The 23,521-nt window shown below is 42.1% G+C and overlaps 5 protein-coding genes across 8 annotated transcripts in view; 1 reads left to right on the top strand and 4 right to left on the bottom strand.

The window, feature by feature from the left end:
* Window positions 1-7,498, top strand: part of LOC109901080 (NLR family CARD domain-containing protein 3) — a 44,409-nt gene extending 36,911 nt beyond the window's left edge. The window contains exons 7-8 of one of the 2 annotated variants that reach the window (XM_031837640.1): window positions 2,898-3,127; window positions 3,393-7,498. In XM_031837640.1, the coding sequence (XP_031693500.1) occupies window positions 3,049-3,127; window positions 3,393-5,248 (1,935 nt within the window). In that variant the 5' untranslated portion in view covers window positions 2,898-3,048 and the 3' untranslated portion in view covers window positions 5,249-7,498. Of the gene's footprint in view, window positions 1-2,897; window positions 3,128-3,389 lie in introns of both variants that reach the window. The other variant, XM_031837639.1, reaches the window with a different exon arrangement.
* On the bottom strand, window positions 5,500-8,037 carry LOC109901079 (ecto-ADP-ribosyltransferase 4). 2 transcript variants are annotated; one of them, XM_020497103.2, is made up of 3 exons: window positions 7,558-8,012; window positions 7,202-7,294; window positions 5,500-6,317 (listed from the first exon to the last, which is right to left on the bottom strand). In XM_020497103.2, the coding sequence occupies exons 1-3, from the start codon at window positions 7,645-7,647 to the stop codon at window positions 5,556-5,558; spliced, it is 945 nt and encodes a 314-aa protein (XP_020352692.1). In that variant the 5' UTR covers window positions 7,648-8,012; the 3' UTR covers window positions 5,500-5,555. The 2 variants fall into 2 exon arrangements, with proteins under 2 accessions (XP_020352692.1, XP_020352693.1); XM_020497104.2 differs by having other exon boundaries at window positions 5,502-6,314; window positions 7,558-8,037.
* Window positions 8,038-10,313: 2,276 nt separating this feature from the next.
* LOC109900344 (C-type lectin domain family 4 member E-like) lies at window positions 10,314-14,120 on the bottom strand. Of its 2 annotated transcripts, none has more exons than XM_031836670.1 (8): window positions 13,935-14,120; window positions 13,546-13,680; window positions 12,886-13,079; window positions 12,258-12,365; window positions 12,000-12,116; window positions 11,724-11,863; window positions 11,247-11,356; window positions 10,314-11,136 (listed from the first exon to the last, which is right to left on the bottom strand). In XM_031836670.1, the coding sequence occupies exons 3-8, from the start codon at window positions 12,995-12,997 to the stop codon at window positions 10,974-10,976; spliced, it is 750 nt and encodes a 249-aa protein (XP_031692530.1). In that variant the 5' UTR covers window positions 12,998-13,079; window positions 13,546-13,680; window positions 13,935-14,120; the 3' UTR covers window positions 10,314-10,973. The 2 variants fall into 2 exon arrangements, with proteins under 2 accessions (XP_031692530.1, XP_031692531.1); XM_031836671.1 differs by having other exon boundaries at window positions 13,561-13,680.
* A 3,576-nt stretch (window positions 14,121-17,696) lies between these two features.
* On the bottom strand, window positions 17,697-21,251 carry LOC109900343 (C-type lectin domain family 4 member E-like). The gene is made up of 6 exons (XM_020496031.2): window positions 21,052-21,251; window positions 19,327-19,434; window positions 18,964-19,224; window positions 18,715-18,854; window positions 18,494-18,600; window positions 17,697-18,397 (listed from the first exon to the last, which is right to left on the bottom strand). The coding sequence occupies exons 1-6, from the start codon at window positions 21,161-21,163 to the stop codon at window positions 18,211-18,213; spliced, it is 915 nt and encodes a 304-aa protein (XP_020351620.1). The 5' UTR covers window positions 21,164-21,251; the 3' UTR covers window positions 17,697-18,210.
* A 169-nt stretch (window positions 21,252-21,420) lies between these two features.
* LOC109900341 (uncharacterized) lies at window positions 21,421-23,496 on the bottom strand. Its single transcript, XM_020496030.2, has 3 exons — window positions 23,362-23,496; window positions 22,410-23,038; window positions 21,421-22,076 (listed from the first exon to the last, which is right to left on the bottom strand). Exons 2-3 carry the CDS (start codon window positions 22,995-22,997, stop codon window positions 21,855-21,857), a joined length of 810 nt encoding a protein of 269 aa, XP_020351619.1. The 5' UTR covers window positions 22,998-23,038; window positions 23,362-23,496; the 3' UTR covers window positions 21,421-21,854.
* Between the last annotated feature and the right edge of the window lie 25 nt (window positions 23,497-23,521).

Raw genomic sequence — 23,521 nt, 5'->3', positions numbered from 1 at the left:
CGTGGGGTACGTGTGATTTCAAGCAATGCCGACACTGGATTATAGCTACCGTTATAACTGATTATAGCTCCCGTCCGCCCACTCTAAATTGACGAAAACGCGCTTTTGTAATGAAATGTAACTTCCTTATGTTATAATATACATTTGACCAAGTCAAATATGATTATTCATGTTCTGAGTCGTTCAGTGGTGGTCTTTCTCTAACATATAATTAACATTATATAAAGAAAAATTGGATTTAATTAAACACCGAACTCTGTTGACAGAGCGGTAGTGCTTTCTCGCAGTAAGTTTTCAGGGTTTTACATGTGTTGGTCCTCTGCGAAATTGATTGTGAGAAATCTTCGAAAAAGAACAGGAATTTTTGTATGAAAGACGTACAGTATAATAAAATATGAAAATACTACATGGCATGTTTTTATGTCCTCCAGATTCGAGAAGAAAAATAATGAGGTCAACAGTGAGCCTGTCAATTAGCCTAATTCTCTCACAGCATTCAGCCCAGCTGACACAATGCTATTTTCCCGATGTTTTACCGCTTTCATTCATTTTCATTCCAAACATGGGTTTGGACCATTGGTTTTCTTAGAGGAGTATCTACACAATTAACATACTATTTTACCCATTGGACAAAATATGTGTTTTTGATTGGACACCCTAATGACATATATTCATGTAATAGTCCACTCCATTATACTCTAAAGCTATTTAAATTTCAACCAGTGAATGCTAACGATGGCTAGCTATTCTACCAGTCTCTCTTAAGAGTGTTAGCAAACTAACAGCACACCCTGCATTCACATTTCTTTTTAAGGGATCTGCGGTAGGTTGATAACGATATCACCAAAGTATGTTGTGTCATGAGTAAACAGTCATGGTATTTAATGTTAGAGAATGAACAAGATTTAACAAGGCAACCTTGAGGCTAATTTGACTGTGTGCAATGCAGTAGAGAGGTGTGGCTGCTGTGAAACGTGATTCCATGAGGAACTAACAGAGGCCCGACGTTGGATGACGTCACCACGTTTTATTAAATAAAACCCTTGACTAATCATTTGGTAAAAAGTCTTTCCTCCGTGACCCGGAAAACCGATGTGGTCAAGGAGAGTCTCAATTCTTTAGTAGGCAAACGGAACATGGTCCTCCCCTCCTTGATATCCTCCTTTTGGCGAGGATGCACAAGAGAATCCTACCAGTTGAAATCTGCCACACCCCATTTGAATCAGCTGTTGTTTTCTTGAAGGAGAAAACCATGAAAACATTTAAACACGATATGCTACTTATCCTTTTATGTATAAAATGTCTTGAACATCTAGCTAGATTCATTGTTATTACATTCAAGCGTATTCTCGTCCACTGTCATTTGAGAAAATCCCCCCCTTGTGTTTACGGTAGAGACTTTCAGTTTATTTGCATGGGCTGCGTCGCATTCCACTGAATCTGCCTTTATCGGCAATTCGCAAATGTGGTGGATAGGCACTTGTCAGCGCCTTTATTAGCCAGACATGACAGGATACCGACAAGTTATATTTCACGAAATCGTCTGTCTAGTCCGAACGACTTGAGTTTAAAAAACGACCCCCCCCAAGTCCTAGAGTCAGGTTAACAATGAAAAGGGTGCAAACAAGGTCATGGCATTTATCTGATCCTCTGTTGTATCTCAGGTTTGTACTATTAGCTGTGAATCAGGGTTGGGCTCAATTCAGATTTTTGGAATTGATTCATATGTTGAATCAATTCCTAAGTGGTGTAGAATTTGATTAATTGACAAGATTGTCAAATGACCACTTGTCAACAATGGAAATAGATGTCCTCAAACATGGGAGACGGGTGGGAGGAGGTGACATCAGGTGGGAACATTCTATCCAGTGAGAGGGCAGATACATGTGTGAACAATAGGCCATAGAGACATACAGAGGACTCATTCAAATATTTTAACTCTTATTTAACAAGGCAAGACAGTTAAGAACAAATTCTTATTAACAATGACGGCTTATCCCGGCCAAACCCGGACGACACTGAGCCAATTGTGCACCACCCTATGGGACTCCCAACCACAGCCAGATGTGATACCGCCTGGAATCAAACCAGGGCCTGTAGTAACTCCTCTTGCACTGAGATGCAGTGCCTTAGACTGCTGCGCCACTCTGGAGCATCTTTGTATCTGTGCCATTATAGCATCTGTAACCGCATGGGCAGCACCATTAATGCTGTCTCTATTTTAAAGTAGTCTGTTTCCTTCTTCTTCATTGGCTGATTGCTTCCATCTCATAGGAATCCTCACCCAGTTGACTACTTTAAAGTGGTTGAAGCCCTCAATGGCAATGTCCATGCTAAAACAGGTTACATCAATGATGAGTCCTCTATCTATCTCTATGACAACAGGCACAACTCAGTTAAAGTCTTTTTTTTTTCAAAGTTGCCAAAATGCCACGTGTCTACTTATGTGCATTCATAACAACCTAACCATTACAACATTTCTGTTCAATCAAATAAGTCTCACGTAGCAAATTGGCAATTACATTTTTGTTGACCAAATTCGACACCCTCATTGACCTCAATACAAAATATTCTCACTTCGTGGGCTTATTTTTGTGGACAGAATATAGAATAGAAGAGGCATTTTTATTTCACAGAGTTCAATTCTATTTCCTTTAATTCAATTCCATATCCTGTTTACTACTTCGATTGGAATTCAATTCAAATTCAATAATTTAATTGGAATTTATCAGACATTCTCAATTCAATTCTGAATTGAGCCCAACCCTGTTTCCTATGGAAGTATAATTTAATTTAACTGATATTCCCATTCGGGTCAGTATTCTCTGATGTGACCCTCCAACCATCTTTTGAGGTACCATTTGAAAGTTGACATTTCTATTGTGTTCTCATTTTAGTACATTTAACAGCCAAAACATGACTCCCACCCTATATCCAAGAGCATGCTGAATTGAGCCCAACCCTGCTGTGAATCTCTTCCGGGAGGAAATCACAAGTGTACCCCAGTCCAACCCCACAGATTGTGACGTCAGCCTGGCTCAGACTGCGATGGAGGATTCTGGCCAACAGGGGGTGACCTTGCCACACACCGAGGGAGAACGTACAGCCGTTACTCAGAGGAGCAAGTGTAAGTAATTTATCTCTTCATGATTTTCATATGCCTGGAATTATATAATGAATCTACTTCCTATTGACATTTGTTCTGTAGCTCATCTCACTGTGCACACAACATTTAGAGCTAAGTTCACTGGAGACAATAATATATTTAGTTTAATTCAGAATGTTTCTCTCTTGTAGGCATGCATATATAATTGTACACCTGCAAAAATTCCTAAACAATCTAATCTGAATTCCCTGTGTCTCTCTATCTCTCACTGTGTGTGTCCCAGCAGTAGGAGGAGTCAGAGAGAAGCTCCAATCAGAGCTGAGAGGGAGATACACGTCATTGTGTGATGGAACCCCAGCAGGACAAGAGGTGCGGAGCCACTCCCTCACACACTCCTACGTTGAACTCCTCATCACCGAGGGCAACGTCCAATGGCACAACGACAGGCATGCTGCCACGCGACCCGTAAGACCACCATCAGATATGCCCACTGCTAATGAGGAAGTAACGATCAAGCTTGACGATATCTTCAAACCACCGCTATCTCCGGATCGCCCTCAAGTAAAAACCGTCCTGACGAAGGGACCCACAGGCTCAGGGAAGACAGCGAGTGTCCAGAAGTTTGTTTTGAACTGGGCCGAGGACAGAGCCAATCAGGATGTCGACTTCTTGTTTGTCTTTCCCTTCAGTGAACTCAATTGGCTGATAGGACGGAGCTTCAGTCTGAGTGGCCTCATCAGCCACTTCCACTCGTCCATGACATCGGAGAGCGAGAACCCCGGGCTGGATCTGAGTCGGTCTAAGGTGGTCTTCATCTTGGACGGTTTGGACCAATTTAACCTTCCCCTGGACTTTGAAAGCATATCAGTGGAGTCTGACATCAATAAGGAGATGCCTTTGCCCATCCTCCTAGCGAACCACATCTGGTGTCATCTGCTTCTTCCCTCCGCCTACGTCTGGGTGATCACCAGGCCTGCGGCTGCCAGTTTCATCCCCATCGACTTCCTACCCCAACAACAGTGCTTGACGGAGATACGGGGCTTCGACGACACCCAGAAGAGGGAGTTCTTTAGAAAGAGGTTTGGCGATCAGAGTCTTGTACACAAAGCTATCGCCCTAGTCATGAAAGCTATTGCCCTAGAGTCATCACGGAACCTCTGCGTCCTGTGCCAAACACCATGGTGCTGTGAGATGTTGGCGGCCATTTTAGAAAACACTGAGGCGGGAGAGTGTGTCGAGATAGACACTCTGACGCAACTATACACTCACTTTTTGCTTGTTCGGATTGGTTTGAAGAACGATCGAAATGGTGAACACTCAGAATCAATCAGAGAGGTTGTTCGTAAGCTTGGGAAGCTGGCTTTTCTACAACAGGAAAGAGGAAGCCTCATATTCAGTGAGAGCGATGTGAAGGAATGCGGAATCGATGTCTCTAAAAGTTCCACATTCCACAGGTTGTGTAGGCCGCTCTTCACAGGGTGTGAGATGTACCTGGAGGAAATGTACCGCTTTGCGTACACAGGCATTCAAGACTACCTAGCTGCCCTGCACGTGTTTCTCACCTACACAAATAAAAGGAGAAACCTACTACTCCAACCTACTACACTCTTTGATCGATTGAAAGGGACGTTCAGAAGAGCAACCCTTTTAGACCTCCACAGATGCTCCGTGGACAGGGTTTTACGGAACACGCACGGAACTTATGACCTCTTCCTCTGCTTCCTCCTTGGCCTCTCAACAACACCCAACCAGACTCTCTTAGATCTAGCATGTCTAGGGAAAGGTTTAAAGGTCACAGGCTCCAAGGTGATCACAGAGATCACGGCGGAATACATTAAGCAGGCGATCAAGTCTGAGCCTTACCCTCAGACCACACTGGCGCTTTTCCGCAGTCTGCGGGAGCTAGGGGACGCCTCGCTGGGCAGGGAGGTCCGACACTACCTGAACTCCGAGTCCCGGTGGGGGTTCCTGCTGGAGCCCGACCAATGCTGGGAGCTGGCGGACATGCTTTGGGCAGGCAGGGAGATGGAGAGGGAAGTGTTTAGGGAGATGGAACGTTTGAGTTGGATGCGCCGAATGAGCATGTGGGGCTTTTGGAGGATGCAGACTGTACTGGGGGACAGACACTGGCAAGTCTACTAGAAAGACATCATTGCTGTATGAATGGTCTACTAGGGAGACATCACCACAGATTGTACTGCCACATCTACTAAATTGCCACTGCAGAGACTGTTGAGGAATTTCAAGGTTAGAGAGATGTATAGGTACATTAGGAAGGTAGGTTTGAGTGGTGTTTTTTTGTCGAGAGAAAAAGTGATTATTGTAATCCATGTTTATGGATCTGAGTAGTGGGTAGTAGTGCCCACTGAAAAATCTTAAAATCAATCAATTAATCGATTCTTCAAACAAACTTTATTTGCTTAGAGCTTTGTACAAACTGACTTGCTGTTCACATGGCAGAAGTCATAGCGCAGTTGAGGTTGGTCATAGTGCCAATAGACTCCAGGTAGAAGTGCCATGTCAGAGCTCCTCTCCATTTGTTTGGTACCTTCTTTACCGCCACCACCCTGAACAGCTCGTAGGGTGGCACCAGCACATTGAGGCCTGAAGAAGAGCGGCAGTGACGTGAGTGCGAGCGGGGCAGCAGGTGCCCATGGCACGTCCGGATGGTCAGGTCAAAGCTGGAGCTGTACCGTCGCGTGGATGCCAGGACAAAGTGCCCGGTGCGCACCTGATCCCCCACCTCCCCTCGCAAGTTGTCCCCGCGCCCGCTGTTAGCATACACCAGCAGGCAGCCCTTCCCATCCTGCTCCGCCTCTGCCTCCGCCTCCTCCCGCCCTATCAGGAGCCGCAGGGCATCGGTCAGCAGGAAGTGGAGGGACTTGAACAGGAAGTACTGGCGGTAAACATTGGCGTCGGGGCCCATAGATCTAGCTTCCACGTCAAAGATCAAAGGGAAGGTGCGGTTGTATGTGTTTGTGTAGAGGGTCAGCGCTGTGACATGGAGGTCGGTGAGGTTCGCCACCGTCACATTGCAGCGTTCAGCTTGCGACCAGGCGGTGGAAAAAGAAGGGCTGGCCTGGCGTTCCCTGGTCAGCAGGTCACCTTCGGTGATGTTCCCCATCATCTCATCCCTGCACGTCGGGTAGCGGTCGTCCACCGAGCTCAGTTCCGTGTTCAACCGCTCCTCATCACACCGACACTGGCACTGCTGAGGACAGCTATACAACATTACAATCATTCTGGCACTACTGAGGACAGCTATACAGTGTTAGAAGCATTCTGGCACTACTGAGGACAGCTATACAGTGTTAGAATCATTCTGGCACTGCAGAGGACAGCTATACAGTGTTAGAATCCTTCTGCCACTGCAGAGGACAGCTATACAGTGTTAGAATCATTCTGGCACTACTGAGGACAGCTATACAGTGTTAGAATCCTTCTGCCACTGCAGAGGACAGCTATACAGTGTTAGAATCATTCTGGCACTGCTGAGGACAGCTATACAGTGTTAGAATCATTCTGGCACTGCTGAGGACAGCTATACAGTGTTAGAATCATTCTGGCACTGCTGAGGACAGCTATACAGTGTTAGAATCCTTCTGCCACTGCAGAGGACAGCTATACAGTGTTAGAATCATTCTGGCACTGCAGAGGACAGCTATACAGTGTTAGAATCATTCTGGCACTGCTGAGGACAGCTATACAGTGTTAGAATCCTTCTGCCACTGCAGAGGACAGCTATACAGTGTTAGAATCATTCTGGCACTGCAGAGGACAGCTATACAGTGTTAGAATCATTCTGGCACTGCTGAGGACAGCTATACAGTGTTAGAATCATTCTGGCACTGCAGAGGACAGCTATACAGTGTTAGAATCATTCTGGCACTGCTGAGGACAGCTATTCACTGTTAGCATATATACTGTATATGGCTACTTATATAAATATAAAGCTCTGGCTTCCTGTAAATTGTATCACCAATATATTCAAATAATATGTACAACTGGGGTGACAGGTAGTCAAGAGGTCAATAAGAATTTGTTCTTAACTGACTTGCCTAGTTAAATAAATCAAATAAAACTGGGGTCCCCCACCTCTGCACTGTTGACTGTAGTGAACATTGTTGCCAAGAGCAACAGGACTCCTGACAAGTATTTCATAGTAATGCAGGTAGACAGCAAAACAACCTGTTGATAGAAGTTTGGAAAATAATCACTAATTTCCGAATACTGGTATCTTTACAATGAAACAACATGACGGATGAATGTTGGTTAGTCAGTCATAACTGCTAGAACCTGAAGTTGATCATCTAATGTGGAGTTGAAACACAAACTAATGTGTATATAATTCAATTGACTTTCAAATGAACTTTAAAACAGATAATTGAAAAATATTGTGTTTTCTGATTATTATGGTGTGTGTGTGTGTGCCAGAAAGTGTGTGTCCTTACCGGATCTCTGTCCTCTCTTTGTCCAGTCCCAGATAGTTTTAGCTGACACTTGAGGTCTATCCTGTTAAGCAGTTCTGTTTTTACCCACATTAATTCAGATTAAGGAAAGGAAACTATTGAGATTCAACTACTGTTTGACCCAGCGTGCACTGACCCTTAACGCCCACACATGAATTGGCCAATATCACCCACACTCACTCTCTCCCAATCCATGTGAGGTTGATTCCAAAGGCCAGAAATAAAGTGTACTAATAGTGTACTTGCCATAACTTATTAGTATAACTTTTGAAATCGTGGGTGTGTTTTATGTGGTGACAGACTTACAAATACGTATATATGCAACCCCCCCAAAAATTGCAGGAGCTAATTAACAATAAATGCATTCATTTTCAGAATGCTGGGTACAATAATGCTCGAACGCAAGAAAAGCCAGGCAGCGTTGCACGCACACACAATCCATGTCTCAAGTCTTAAAAATCCTTCTTTAAACCTGTGTCCTCCACTTCATCGACACTGATTGAAATGGATTGAACAGGTGACATCAATAAGGGATCATAGCTTTCACCTGGATTCACCTGGTCAGTCTAAGTCATGGAAAGAGCAGGTGTTCATAATGTTTTGCACACTCAGTGTATGTGTGTAATATTATCACATCTGACATTAACATAATTACTGTCTTCAACCACACACAGACAGACAGTAACAACAATTCTGTCCTCCTCTTCTACCATTTCCAGGAAATAATTTGGTTCCAATTCAAAAGGAATTTGTTTCGTGTGAAATGTGTCATTACTACATGGAAAGACAACGTATGATGATACTGAACATGATTCTGATTGATTCATAAAACATGGCAGCGTTTGCAGCGTTTCATACATACTTCTAACAGGTGATAATATTATACATGTCTTTAGTATTAGCAGTGTGTTAGCAGTGTGTTAGTGTCAGCAACATGTCTCCATGTCCCCTCTGTATGTAGTACATACATTTCATTTGAGTACACATTTATTTCCATTTATATCCAACAGCAATGTGTTTCCTTTTCTCAGTGCAATGTGTTGATGTCTGTGTTGATAAAATGTCCCTATGTCCTCATGGCTGTTTTTTATAATGTCTGATGCATTTAGGTTGTCTGTTTTGCATAGAATATTTCCATGATTAGATGTTCACCTGCCAGGGGACTACAGATGGAAAATAGGTCTCAGCTTAATCTGATGTGACTCATCATTTCTCAGTACCTCTCAGATGTATGTTTTTGTCCGGCAAAGTAAACTTAATAAATAAATAAATATCTGTTTAAGAATCTGTAAACACACTTACTTGTTCCAGCCTGTGGACTCTGGTGTAAAGTCTCATAACCAGCAGCCAGATCATCGCAGCCTTTCACACTGATCTCCTCCACATTGGCATAGACGTCCTCTTCTATCTCCGTATCTCAATGATAACAACTGGTGTGTAATGTATACGGTGTAGCTCTATGGTCTTTGTCTCTCTCTCCCTCTTTGTCTCCTGTCTCACTGATGCTCTGAGAATGAATTCAGTCCACAGTTCCAATTGAAATGAGGTGAAAAACGTGTGCATACACTCTATGTATGAGAGAGAGAGAGGTTTCTTTCCCCCAATATCCATGTAAATAAACATAATTGTATTTTGTTTAATTGAGGTGAGTAAAATACTGGACAATTTGTAGATTTTATTCAGAATAGCCACACAAATGGAGGGGCTCAAGCCTGGGATCCGTAAGGAAAATGGTCAAGAATGGTCAGTGGATAGGTCGCTGGCCTGAATCAACACCTACACCTGTACAGTACAGTGTGCACACAATCTCTTCCAATCACATGAGTAGACTATCCCACGGTTACCAGAGGAATTGAATTGGTCCCATGTTTGCCTTGCTAAAGCACAAAGCTCTGTTTCACTTAATTATAGTTTGCTTCATACTCGTCGCTAAACCCACTGGCTCCAGGTCATCTACAAGACCCTGCTAGGTAAAGTCCCTCCTTATCTCAGCTTGCTGGTCACCATAGCAGCACCCACCTGTAGCACACGCTCCAGCAGGTATATCTCTCTAGTTCTCTCCTTCCAGTTCTCTGCTGCCAATGACTGGAACGAACTACAAAATCTCTGAAACTGGAAACACTTATCTCCCTCACTATCTTTAAGCACCAGCTGTCAGAGCAGGTCACAGATTACGGCACCTGTACATAGCCCATCTATAATTTAGCCCAAACAACTACCTCTTTCCCTACTGTATTTATTTATTTTGCTCCTTTGCACCCCATTATTTATTTCTCTACTTTGCACATTCTTCCACTGCAAATCAACCATTCCAGTGTTTTAATTATTATTTTTTGCCTTTACCTCCCTTATCTCACCTCACTTGCTCACATTGTATATAGACGTATTTTTTCTACTGTATTATTGACTGTATGTTTGTTTTACACCATGTGTAACTCTGTGTCGTTGTATGTGTCGAACTGCTTTGCTTTATCTTGGCCAGGTCGCAATTGTAAATGAGAACTTGTTCTCAACTTGCCTACCTGGTTAAATAAAGGTGAAATAAAATGTTTAAAAAAATAGTTATTGATAGAATATGTAATTTGATTAAGTGACATTATTATATTAGACATCTTGACTATGAGTGCATGTTATTATAACAACACAGATTTCTGGGGGGGGGGAAAGCATATGAACAAAGGTCAAATGATTAATACTTCTATTGTCAGTTTGCACAATACAATAAATTAAAAGATGGCTAATCTCTTAGCTTCTAAAAATGTTTATTTGTAAAAATCATTCCATCTGACAAAGAAATGATCAGTTTAAAGCAGCTGTCTTGTTCACAGTGGAAGCCACTGTTGGGTGGATAGATTATGACTGAACCTACAAGTCGCATCAGCTTCCAATTTAGTTGCATTCTCATATTACAACACAATCATTTCTCTTAAGCAATCTGAAGTAATTCTACCTGCTACTGTGATGTTCTGCACTTTGACCTTCTATATGCCTTTCTAGTCAGTAGAGGGCGCATATTAGTCATAGTTAACAGGAATGTTTTGTCAAGATTCATTTGAATTTTCTCTACAATTTGTGCTACTAATGAAATGCAGGAGACATTAACTTTTGTGTCGGAAAAAAATCTAAACGCTATTGCAAATTCAAAAGGGAATTCAGATTATCTGAAACATATGCCAAAACAGCCGACTTGAAGAATTAACGTCTGATGTAGATTCAATGTTAGCTTTCATTTGAATCGTTAGCCAATTAGCGGGACTTTTATTTTTACATGTGTTATGGGTCATTTGTTTTCCTGCCAGGACTTGTCAGCATCAACTTGTAGGAGATGCTTCGGTTTTTTTTACAATGGAATTCAGATATTCTCCTGTGGGCAGATGCCATCACGATGTGTAGGACTATTAGGAGGACACGTTAGGTGTGTAGTTGCATACCCAATGGATAAGCAATGAGCAAGGCTGGTCATTCCATGATTGTATAATTCCCAGGGTATCTCTGAAGCTGTTGAAAACTGCACAGTTCTCACCCCCCTGGGCATTATTTGGCTCTCCTTCTCTCCAGAACCTAAGAACCAACCATTTCAGTGAACAGTCAACCCAGGAAGAAGAACAAGTCCTTATTGGTTACTCTGCCTGCTCCATGGTAATTGATATGTTAATCTGCTTTTCACTCACTGTGTTGTGGTTGATGTTGTTCCATCCACCCATTTCCAGATCCCTTCCTGCTCTGAGTCAGTCAGACCAATCCAGAAATGCATTTCCCCCCCCAATGTGTTTAGAAAATGCTGCATACAAGAAAAGCAATACGTTTAGTCTCTCTTTCTCACTCTCTCTCTCTCTCTCTCTCTCTCTCTTTCTCTCTCTCTCTCTTTCTCACTCTCTTTTCTCTCTCTCTCTCTCTCTCTCTCTCTCTCTCTCTCTCTCTCTCTCCCTCTCTCTCTCTCTCTCTCTCTCTCTCTCTCTCTCTCTCTCTCTCTCTCTCTCTCTCTCTCTCTCTCTCTCTCTCTCTCTCTTTCTCTCTCTTTCTCTCTCTCTCTCTCGCTCTTGTTCTCTCCCTATCTCTCGCTTGTTCTCTCTCTAACTCTCTCTCTCTTTCTCTCTCACTCTTGCTCTCTCTCTATATCTCTCTCTCTCATGTATCCACATACACACCTGTTCCTCGCTGCTGTTTATGATCAACAGATCTGCTCCTCTCTCTCTGCAGTCCTGTCTGCTCTCACTCCAAGTTTTACTGTTATTAGAGAAGTAATAACAGCTACATCTGTGTCTCCTCCAGCCATCAGGACAGGGTCCTATAGATAGAGAATGAAATCATCTAATTCAGCTATACAGACCAATTATTATATACTACAATTATATAACACAGAACAATTGCTATTTATCACTATATCATCCCCTGCATTCCCATTCTTACAACGTCATACTTACCAAGCTCTGATATCTTCTTCTCCTGCTCTGAAACTGACCTCTGCAGCCGGAGTTTCTCCTCAGTCAGGTTGTTGTATGAAGTCTGGAGTCTGGACAGTCCGTAGTACTGTTCATCATCTGTGATTGAAAAGAGAAGAGAGCACACACCAACAACCGTTTTTTTCCACCGGCTCGCTCGTTCTTGCACACACATGTGCACGCATTCACAAACACATGCATAAATGCACACACAGGTACACATGCGAGTTGAACACTCACAGTGCACAGAGAGGCTTGTGACTGTGATCAGTAAGACAACACACAGCAGGCCCAGGGAAACTGTAGCCATCCTCCAAGGCTGAGAGTTCTGATTCTCATGCTTCAGTCCTGCAGGTGTAGAGAAACACGCGGTTACATGCACCTCACAAACCAACGCTGTTTACACCAAGAGGAACTGAGTCTTGTGGTCTTCAACCAGAAATCAAAGATGTTTCTGCCCTCCTCTACTATCACTTCCTTCCAAATTATATAGAAACATTTTTTTTTAAACAATGCTTGAAACAAGTCCCTCTAAAAATTAGGAACCTTTCCACGAATTGCCTCACGGTTTCTCATTAATGATGATAATAAACCTCTTTATATTGACGTTGTAACCAGAGAAATTCTTTAAAGCTGCTTTGCCCCTTAGGCCCACTGAACACATCTGCTATTGTTGTTGATCCCCAGCTGAATGGAGATGACCTTGTTGCATAACACGGGTGACCATTTATCATACTGATTTGAATGACTAGAGGTTTCGGGATCTGGGACTTTCATTCTCACTCAGATGTATTTAAAGACCTTTAGTTTGCAGTGTACTCATATCAAAATGTACTTCTCAGTCATTATTGTCTTTAAACACACTTACTTGTTCCAGCCTGTGGACTCTGGTGTAAAGTCTCGTAACCTGCAGCCAGATCATTACAGTCTTTCACACGGATCTCCTCTACATTGGCATAGATGTCCTCTTCTATCTCCATATCTCAATGATGATGATAACTGGTACTGTGTGTATAGTTTCTGTCTTTGTATGCTGTCTGTCTCATCGATGCTCTGAATGTCCTTTTTGCAATGAGGTGAAATAAGTGTGTGTGTGTGTGTGTGTGTGTGTGTGTGTGTGTGTGTGTGTGTGTGTGTGTGTGTGTGTGTGTGTGTGTGTGTGTGTGTGTGTGTGTGTGTGTGTGAGAGAGAGAGAGAGAGACAGGAACAGAAACAGAGACAGAGAGAGAGAGAGATGGGAGTTCTGTTCCCCAACATCCATATAAAGAAACACAACAATATTCAATGTGGAATAAAATACAATAACAGTTGTATTTTCACTTTGGTTTAAAATAATTTATAATATGTATCACATGGACAGAGAAATTATGCCTGTATGTGCAATACAATTCAAACATTTCTCTTCTGTTAGCTTTCAGAATATGTCTTTAATGTTATCCAAAAATTGAACAAATTGAAGCATGGCACTTGAATTCTGATATTATTCTCCTGTTGTGGATGGATTTGTTATGACACTGCTCTCACATACCCATTGAGTACTCACTGAGCAAGGCTGGTCATTCCATGACTGAATAATTTCCCAGTCCCACGACAGATTAACAAACCTGTTGAATACCACACAATCCTCCTCCCCATCGGTATTATTTGGCTCTCCTCTCCTCTCCTGTTAAACAAATTAAAATACATTTTATATTTTAGCTTCTTCAAAGTAGCCATCCTTTGCCTTGATGACAGCTTTGCACACTGCTTGAGCTCCTGTTCCTCTTATAGAATATTTGCTCAAAAGCACTGTGAAGCCCCTGCACCTACAGTACCAGCACCCAAAATGAGTAGCGTTACAGATTTCAGTCTAAGTCAAGCACTGCACATACATACACTCAGACAGACAGACAGACACACACACGTTAAAGTTAGTACCTTATTTATGGTGATTGGCCGGCCTCTCCACTACTTTCTGAAAAGATGTGGTGACTAGTCTGTGACTGTGACAGACTGATTATTCACATGACTGATTGTTGCCTAAGTAAGAGGTGAGAAGGAGGGACTGCCATGCAAAGGTTCTTCGGGCTGAGGAAACCAAACTCAAAGCATTGTCATAAGAACTCTGCTGGGGACTATGTGTGTTTTCATGTCTGCATTAGCGCTACTGTAGATTACTGTGAGTGCACAATCATGTTTTATGTAACTTTGAGGGCAAGATTAAAATGTAGGTCACTGGACCTTGTACATGGTCACACATAATAATAAATCGCATGCATATGCATGCAGTATGATAATAAAACAATGAAAGCCGAATTACTTGGTCTAAAGTGCAGAAGTATGAAAAATAATATTGTTACAATGGGAATAAAGGAGGATGAAAATGAAAACTATCAGTCAAAGGAGGAAAAAGTCGTCAATGAAACGTCAACTCAAGATAACGGACGAACAGTTGGAAACAAATTATTTACAAAAAGCTCACTGTTTCGGTGGCTGAACAGAGGGAAGGCCCCGTCTGATCGTAGCTATGCTGACCCAATACAAAATGAAAATTGCCATGTTACAACAAGGTAGGGAATTGAAGAACACCCCATTCTCTATTAATGAACAATTTCCTCATAAAATAGTGCCCTGTAGCCTACTTTCAAAAGGCTCCAAGCAGAGAAGCAGATTTTTTTGTAAATTTTATTTCACCTTTATTTAACCAGATAGGCCAGTTGAGAACAAGTTCTCATTTACAAGTGTGACCTGGCCAAGATAAAGCAAAGCAGTGCGACACAAACAATAACACAGAGTTATACATGGGATAAACAAACATACAGTCAATAACACAATAGGGGGGGGGGGGATCTATATACAGTGTGTGCAAATGAGGTGAGATTAGGGAGGTAAGGCAATAAGTAGGCCATAGTGGCGAAGTAATTACAATTTAGCAATTAAACACTGGAGTGATAGATGTGCAGAAGAAGATATAAACACAATATGGGGATGAGGTAGGTTGATGGGCTATTTACAAATGGGCCATGTACAGGTGCAGTGATCTGTGAGCTGCTATGACAGCTGATGCTTAAAGTTAGTGAGGGAGAAATGAGTCTCCAGCTTCAGTGATTTTTTCAATTTGTTCCAGTCATTGGCAGCAGAGAACTGGAAGGAAAGGCGGCCAAGGGAGGAATTGGCATTGGGGGTGACCAGTGAAATATACCTGCTGGAGCACGTGCTACGGGTGGGTGCTGTTATGGTGACCAGTGATCTGAAATAAGGCGGGGCTTTACCTAGCAAAGACTTATAGATGACCTGGAGCCAGTGGGTTTGGCGATGAATATGTTGTGTGGACCAGTCAACAAGAGCATACAGGTCGCAGTGGTGGGTAGTATATGGGGTTTTGGTGACAAAACGGATGGCACTGTGATAGACTGCATCCAATTTGCTGAGTAGAGTGTTGGAGGATATTTTATAAATGACATCACCGAAGTCAAGGATCAGTAGAATAATCCGTTTTAAGAGGGTATGTTTGGCAACATGAGTGAAGGATGCTTTGTTGCGAAATAGAAAGTCGATTCTAGATTTAACTTTGGATTGGAGATGTTTGATATGAGTCTGGAAGGAGAGTTTACAGTCTAACCAGACACCTAGGTATTTGTAATTGTCCACATATTGTAAATCAGAACCGTCCAGAGTAGTGATGCTGGACGGGCAGGCAGGTCTGCGCAGCGATTGGTTTGAAGAGCATGCATTTAGTTTAGAATTTAGAATTCGGCATTTAGATTTAGCATTTAGATGTAGTATTTAGATTTAGCATTTAGAATGTTCTTCTAGTGGTCGATAAATGATATGTGAACAACCAAATGTTCAAGGGGTTGGTTTGCGGTCGGCTCTGGCAGAGCCATGGCACGATACAACAGGATATAATGTGATGTCTAAGGCAATTTTTTACTTGCAGTCATTAGCGGCCGTTAGAATCTGTGTTCCATTTTCCTTCTTCCTTTTTTTGACGGAATACAACAGGACATAATGAAGACTACGTGAAATAGGTCTTGCATGTAATGGACATAAAAAGGAATCGTCTTGCGTTGCGATACATTTAGGTTGTTTTCTCTTCGTAAAAAAAAAAATCGAACAATTGAATCCAATGAACTGAGCAGGCTGGGCTGACATGCTTATAGTCTTGCTCGGACTTTCAAACATGAGCATGCATGTATACGATTGTACTGTTATTATTTATATTCATATGATCTATTATTGTTTCTCATTTCTTTAATGAAGAGGGGATCCTAACTGACATAAGACAGGGATTTCTTACTTGGATTAAATGTCAGGAATTGTGAAAAACTGAGTTTAAATGTACAGTATTTGGCGAAGAAGGTGTATGTAAACATCCGACTTCAACTGTATAAGCAACAACAAAAAACGTCTGTGGTCTTCAACCACACACAGACAGACCGTAACAGAAATTCTGTCCTCCTCTACTGCCATTTCCAGGAAATAATTTGGTTCCAATTCAAAATGAATTTGTTTTGTGGGAAATGTGTCATTACTACATAGAAAGACAAAGTATGATAATATAAAACATGATTCTGATTGATTTATTGATTTATAAAACATTGCAGCATTTGCAGCGTTTCATACATACTTCTAACAGGTGATAATATTATACATGTCTTTAGTATTAGCAGTGTGTTAGTGTCAGCAACATGTCTCCATGTCCCCTCTGTATGTAGTACATCTTTCATTTGAGTACACATTTATTTCCATTTATATCCAACAGCAATGTGTTTCCTTTTCTCAGTGCAATGTGTTGATGTCTGTGTTGATAAAATGTCCCTATGTCCTCATCGCAGTTTTTTATAATGTCTTGAAAAGGCTGGTCATGGCTCACAACACCATTATCCCAGAAACCCTAGACCCACTCCAATTTGCATACCACACCATAGTGCCCTCAAAGCTCATCACTAAGCTAAGGACCCTGGTACTAAACACTTCCCTCTGCAACTGGAACCCGGACTTCCTGACTGGCCACCCCCAGGTGGTAAGGGTAGGCAACAACACAACTGCAATGCTGATCCTCAACAAGGGGGCCCCATAGGGTGCGTGCTTATTCCCCTCCTGTACACCATAATTAAGTTTGCCTGACGACACAATAGTGGTTGGCCTGATCACCGACAACAACTAGACAGCCTATAGGGAGGAGGTCAGAGACCTGGCCGTGTGGTGGCAGGATAACAACCTCTCCCGCAACGCAATCAAGACAAAGGAGATGATTGTCGACTACAGGAAAAGGAGGACAGAGCACGACCCCATTCTTATCAACAGGGCTGTGGTGGAGCAGGTTGAGAGCTTTAAGTTCCTTGGTGTCCACATCCCCAACAAACTATCATGGTCCAAACACACCAAGACAGTCTTGAACAGGGCACGACAAAGCCTTGGCATGGGTCCTCAGATCCGACCACAAGGCACTACAGAGGGTAATGCGTGCGGCCCAGTACATCACTGGGGCCAAGCTTTTATCCCCAAGATAAGACTCCGTAACAGCTAATCAAATGGCTAACCAGACTATCTGCATTTGCAAATTGAAATGAGGTGACAAATGTGTTTAGGAGAGAGAGAGAGAGAGAGAGAGAGGGAGAGAGAGAGAGAGGGAGAGAGAGAGAGAGAGAGAGATATGAAGAAACACAACAATATTCAATGGGGAATAAAACACAATAACAGTTGTAAAAAAGTTTATATTATGTATCACATAGACAGAGGAATTATGCCTTTGATGTACAATACAATTCAACATGTATTTTCTGTTAGCTTTCAAAATATGTATTTAATATCATCCACTAGGAGCTAAAATGAATTAGTAAGTAGCCTATAATTATCATCCCATCTGACAAAGAAATAAACACAAATTGAAGCATGGCACTTGCCATGTTCACAGTTCACTGTTAGATGACTAGATTAGATTTGACCCTGCATGTCAATTCACTACATTAGCTTTCAGGTTAAAGTTTCACATAAGTTTGACATAATACTATGATTCTTTATAATTAATTCTATATTATATCAATTAAATTATTACAAATCATAACTACAGTCATTACTAATCATAAGAACAATCATTACAAATCATAACTAATGTTATAATTGATTTAAATTACACTTCAACAATAATCTTTAACAATACAATTGCTAACTAATAATACAATTCCTAACTCAAAAGGGAATTCAGATATTATTCTCCTGTTGTGGATGGATTTGTTATGACACTGCTCTCACATACCCATTGAGTACTCACTGAGCAAGGCTGGTCATTCCATGACTGAATAATTTCCCAGTCCCAAGACAGATTAATGAACCCGTTGAATACCACACAATCCTCCTCCCCATCGGTATTATTTGGCTCTCCTCTTCTCCAGAACCTAAGAACCAGTTCAGCAGAAAATGATATCAACATGATATTAGTTCAAGAAACAATACGCTTCAAAAAGAAACGACAAGAAGTCAATATTACTCACGTTGTTGCTGATGTTGTTCCATCCACCCATTTCCAGAACCCTTCCATCTCTGAGTCAGTCAGACCAATCCAGAAGTGCACATCTTTTTCCATTTTGTTTAGAAACGCCTGAAAATAACATAGTTGGTATGTTTAGTCTGTCTGTCTGTCTCGCTCTCTCTCTCTCTCTCTCTCTCTCATTCGTTATTTCCCCCTTTCTTTCTGCTCCTCCGAACCTCTCACCTGTTCCTCTCTGCTGTTTATGATCACCAGGTCTGCTCCTCCCCTTATACAGTCTGCTCTGCTCTCAGTCCAAGTTTTACTCTCTGTTGAAAGGTAATAGCAGCTAGATCTGAATCTCCTCCAACCGTCAGGGCAGCATCCTGCAGAAAGAAAGTACAGTGATGAATATAGTCATACATACAGAAAACGACTTTCAACATGTCATAATCAACTCAAATTCACAGTTATTATCATGGAATTGATACTCACCCAGTTCTTCTGATATCTTTTTCTCCTGCTCTGAAATTTTCCTTTGTAACTGGTCTCTCTCTCTAGTTATGGTATTATAATGAGTTTGTGACTGGTCTCTTTCTATAGTCAAGCTTTTGTAACTGATCTGTAACTGGTCTCTCTCCCTCTCCAACTGTTCTTTCTCTTTAGTCAGGTTTTCATAACTAGTCTGAAGCTCTGTGGTGTGGTTGGCTGTTAGGAGATACTGAGTTCTGGACAGTTGATTGTAGTCATCGTCATCTGTGACGGAAGAGAGAGCTGTTATCCTTCTGTTGTTAACTTTCTTACGCACGCATAACTGCACTCAACCTAAAGCCCAACATGTGAGAATGGAATACTCACAGAGCACAGAGAGACCTATGACTGTGCTTAGTAGGAGAAGGCACAGCAGTCCCAGAGAAACTGTAGCCAGCTTGTAAGGCTGACAGTTCTGATTGTCATGCTTCAGTCCTGCAGGTGTAGAGAAACAAGCGGTTACATACATCTGACCTCATCCTCATCTATTCTCTTCTACCTCACAAACCAAGGCTACTCTGATACAATGAGGAATTGATGCTCCAGTCAACAATAATTCTGTCTTCCACAACTCAGTCCCACTTCCACATGACTGAAAATAAATTCAAACCAGAGGTACCATGCCCCCTCAAATTTGTCATGTAAAAAAAAAAAAGTAAACTGTACATTTGTTGTTGTTGTTTCTCTATAATACTGCTAGCCACCTAGCAATTTTATGAAGTTGGCTTTAGCTAGCCGAGATAGGATCCCAATCTCCAAACCTCATAAAAGAGTCAGGAGAGGAGGATTACAGACAGCTCAAGAGATATGCTTAGATATACAGTGATGGGTTCAGATTGCTAAACTTTAAATATTATTAATCATTAGTTATAATAGAGACGTGAGGGGTGCCATAGTCTAGGGTCTACACCAGAGGTTAATGGTTATCTGTAGGAGGAAGGGTTATGGTGGGTGCAATTAAGCTTGGAAAGTAATGAGTGCAGGGAGAACGATCGCATGTGGCAGGCATTGATAAGGGGGAGTGTCACACCCTGATCTGTTTCACCTGTCCTTGTGTTTGTCTCCACCCCCTCCAGGTGTCGATTATTATCCCTGGTGTATTATTCCCTGTGTTTCCTGTCTCTCTGTACCAGTTCGTCATGTTTGCCAATTCAACCAGCTGTTTCCTTGCTCCTATTTTTTTCCCCAGTCTCTTTTGGTTCTAGTCCTCCTGGTTTCAACCCTTGCCATCCTGACTCTGAACCTGCCTGCCTGACCACTCTGCCTTTTCTCTCTTCCTGTGTCTGCATTTGGGTCTCGCCTTGTGTCCTTATAGGGAGAGAGCCGTGGATAAGGGGGCCGAGGTCAGGTCAGGTCACGTTAAGGGAGAAGGAACAGTTTATTGCCCGTATCACTTCGTTTCCTGCTTAGCAAAAAAAGATTAAACGTTTAGTGAGAAGGAGGAGACTCCACACAAAGTGGGGTATTTATACCACCACTGGTGGAACCATGTCTTTGTCGGTACAGCTGTTCGATCCTCTGGGATGAATTACCTTGGTTTAAGCTTTCACAGTGTCTGTCGAGTTCTTACTCTGATAATTAGAACCTAACGCCAGAAAAATAAGCATCTTTTTTTACATAGAATTAAGCACATTGATTATGGCTCTAGATTACAGGAAAAAGCTGTTTCAGGTGTTTGAAAAATGCTAAATTCTCCGCACGCCCCTGATTCAAACTATCAGATCGTTTTGATTTTCACATTGTTGTTTGTTTTGCTTCAAATGTGTAAATCAAGTAAATGTGTCCCTCTAAAGGTCATTCATATTTTCACTGTAGTCTCTTCCCAAGATAGTTTTACCATTTAGTTTGACCATTTCTACAGCACATTCCACAGCATCCAGATTCCATCCACCATATGTGTGAATCTGCCATGTCTTTGGACTCTTTAGAGCAGCTCTTATTGTAGGTCTGGTTTACACTTTCTTATTTATTATCAAAGTCTGTGTGTGTGTGTGTGTGTGTGTGTGTCACTCAAGTCATAACTCTCAGTAAGAATCCGTGAAACACACTTACTTGTTCCAGCCTGTGGAATCTGGTGTAAAGTCTCATAACCTGCAGCCAGATCATCACAGTCTTTCACACTGATCTCCTCTACATTGGCATAGATGTCCTCTTCTATTTCCATATCTCAATGATGATAATAACGGGTACTGTGTGTATAGTCTGTCGATTTCTTTGTATGCTGTCTGTCTCAGTGATGCTCTGACTTCAGTCCAAATGACAATGAGGTGACAAAGGTCAAGTGTTTATGTAGTGTGTGTGTGTGTGTGTGTGTGTGTGTGTGCTTGTGCTTGTGCGTGTGTGTTAGAGAGGTTCCTGTTCCCTATTTGTATAAAGAACAGAAATATATCACAGAGGTGAAATAAAGACAAATTATACAACTTGTCTTCTTTTGTATTTTATTCTAAACCATTATCTTATTGATTACAAAAAGAGTTTAAAAAATAACATTACATTTCATATTTTAGTAAGATAGCAGACACTCTTTACCAAAGCGACTAACAGTCAGTGCATTCGACTAAGGAATGTAACGACAACCACATATCACAGTCTTTGGAAAGAAAATACGTGAAAAATCAGTGTCAGTGAGAAAAGACAAGAGTTATAAGTATTGAGTTAACATAATCATAAAACATAATAATACAATTATTTTATTTACGATCTACGAACCTCAGGGTTAGGGTCAATTAGATTTCAATTCAGTCATTTCCCAAAGCTTTACTGTTCGGAAAATGTGTAATTGACTGAGTTTACATGGAATTGACCCCAACTCTGATGGACCAGCAGCAGCACAACGGCTACAATGACTGCTATCTCTACAACTTCCCTAAGATGACCAAAACAATCACAGTGATGACCAGGAGAACCATTAGGATGACAGCAAATACACTAAAGACTTTGCAAGATCTGGTGCAGAGTCCCGTCTGGGAGGTGGTCTGGCCCTGCTCCAGATCCCAAGTGTTATGGTCTGAACCAGATCGTTCTGAGGGTTGGGAAGGTTCGGAGTCATACTCCCATGAGATGACATCCGAGTTTTTCTATAATGAAACGACAACAGAGATTACATTTTTTTCTATAATGAAACAACGACAAGAGACGTATTTCTTCTTTTCTTTTTTTTTACAAAAAATAATCACAGAAAGAATGTTTTTAAACAGATAATATATCATCTGTTACAAATGATAACATACTATTTGTAGCATAACTATTTGACTATTTATATAATAATATAACTATTGTGTTTCCTATATGACCTATGACCTAACCTATAAACGCACAACGGCTAATATCAGACGTGTCTCTCTACAAATTCCCTGAGATGCTCAAAATAACAGAAGCAATCGCCAAGAAGACACAAACAACATGAATACCTTGAAAGCTCTGAGGAGGCGCTCTCTCAGAGACAGTCCCATGTAGCCCGTCTGGTCCAGGAATGTCGCTAGCTCCAGCTCAGGATCCTGGATGATGCGGATCAAATCCGGATTTACAAGGTGGGTGCGTTCGGAGTCAAACTCCCCCCGGCCGCCGTTCTCCTTGTGCTCGGTGACATAGGTGGCCTTCACATCCCCCTGCTTCAGCCTGATGATGATGCGGTCCTTGTTGCATAGGCGGTAGCCCAGGGAAAGCCCGTAGTCCTGGCTCACGTAGTCCGGTAGGTCCTCGGCTTTGGAATAAGTCTCTGTGTTCAGGTTGCCCACCTCGAAGTAGCTTTCCCTGCGGTCTCGCGATAGAACTGGGAGAATCTCCTCGAAGTTGCCAAAGTAGTGGAAGCCGAAGTCGCCTCTCTCAGGGTGGCACTTTACCAGCATGTTGCCGTGGTGATTGAACGCCACGCACTCGTTGGCGAACCAGAAGAGGAGCTTGAGGCCGTGTCGGGGGGGAGGACGGCCGAAGCCAGAGTCCTTCAGGTCTTGTATGGTGCTCAGCTGACTACATTCTTCTCTGACAGACCGCACCATCTTGAACTGTAGGGATGATAAAAGATGGGATGGAGAGATAGCTAGAGAGAGAGAGAAAGAGATATTCAGGCATCAGTAGAGTATTAAAACCAATATCAAAAAAACGGTTTCCAAACAAGTAGGTTGCTAATAACACCCACCAACAGATAATAATGTTCGTATCACACTGTTGCATAGATAAACTCTACGCACACGCAAGCATGGACACACACTAACATACATACACTCACACACAGACCCACAGACACACACACTAACATACATACACTCACACACAGACCCACACACGCAAGAACGGACACACACACACACTAACATACATACACTCACACACAGACCCACACACACACGTTGAAGTTAGTACCTTATTTACGGTGTGTGGCCTCCCTCTCCACTACTTTCTGAAGATGTGGTGACTAGTCTGCCACTGCTAGACTGGTTATTCAAGTAGATTTATGCAACTGACTGATAGTTGCCTAGGTAACAGGAGGAGGGACTACCATGGGTTCAAGCTGAGGAAACAA

This window comes from Oncorhynchus kisutch, linkage group LG12 (assembly GCF_002021735.2).
Source record: "Oncorhynchus kisutch isolate 150728-3 linkage group LG12, Okis_V2, whole genome shotgun sequence".
NCBI lineage: Eukaryota > Metazoa > Chordata > Actinopteri > Salmoniformes > Salmonidae > Oncorhynchus > Oncorhynchus kisutch.
This window is presented reverse-complemented; position numbering and strand designations above follow the sequence as displayed.

Bases quoted from the DNA above. Each gene is read 5' to 3' on its own strand.
- LOC109900341 (XM_020496030.2), bottom strand. From the start codon at position 22,997: ATGGTGCGGTCTGTCAGAGAAGAATGTAGTCAGCTGAGCACCATACAA. The intron at 22,077-22,409 runs GTATTCATGTTG...GTTTCATTATAG, and splicing joins GCCTCCTCAGAGCTTTCAAG to AAAAACTCGGATGTCATCTC.
- LOC109900344 (XM_031836670.1), bottom strand. From the start codon at position 12,997: ATGGAGATAGAAGAGGACATCTATGCCAATGTAGAGGAGATCCGTGTG. The intron at 12,366-12,885 runs GTAAGTGTGTTT...CTACACCTGCAG, and splicing joins GAGTCCACAGGCTGGAACAA to GACTGAAGCATGAGAATCAG. The intron at 11,357-11,723 runs GTGTGTATGTGG...TCTTGTATGCAG, and splicing joins TAAACAGCAGCGAGGAACAG to CATTTTCTAAACACATTGGG.
- LOC109901079 (XM_020497103.2), bottom strand. From the start codon at position 7,647: ATGTGGGTAAAAACAGAACTGCTTAACAGGATAGACCTCAAGTGTCAG. The intron at 7,295-7,557 runs GTAAGGACACAC...TTCTATCAACAG, and splicing joins AAAGAGAGGACAGAGATCCG to GTTGTTTTGCTGTCTACCTG. The intron at 6,318-7,201 runs GTGGGGGACCCC...AGCTGTCCTCAG, and splicing joins CTACAGTCAACAGTGCAGAG to CAGTGCCAGTGTCGGTGTGA.
- LOC109900343 (XM_020496031.2), bottom strand. From the start codon at position 21,163: ATGGAAATAGAAGAGGACATCTATGCCAATGTAGAGGAGATCAGTGTG. The intron at 19,435-21,051 runs GTAAGTGTGTTT...CTACACCTGCAG, and splicing joins GATTCCACAGGCTGGAACAA to GACTGAAGCATGACAATCAG. The intron at 19,225-19,326 runs GTGAGTATTCCA...CTTCCGTCACAG, and splicing joins CATAGGTCTCTCTGTGCTCT to ATGACGATGACTACAATCAA.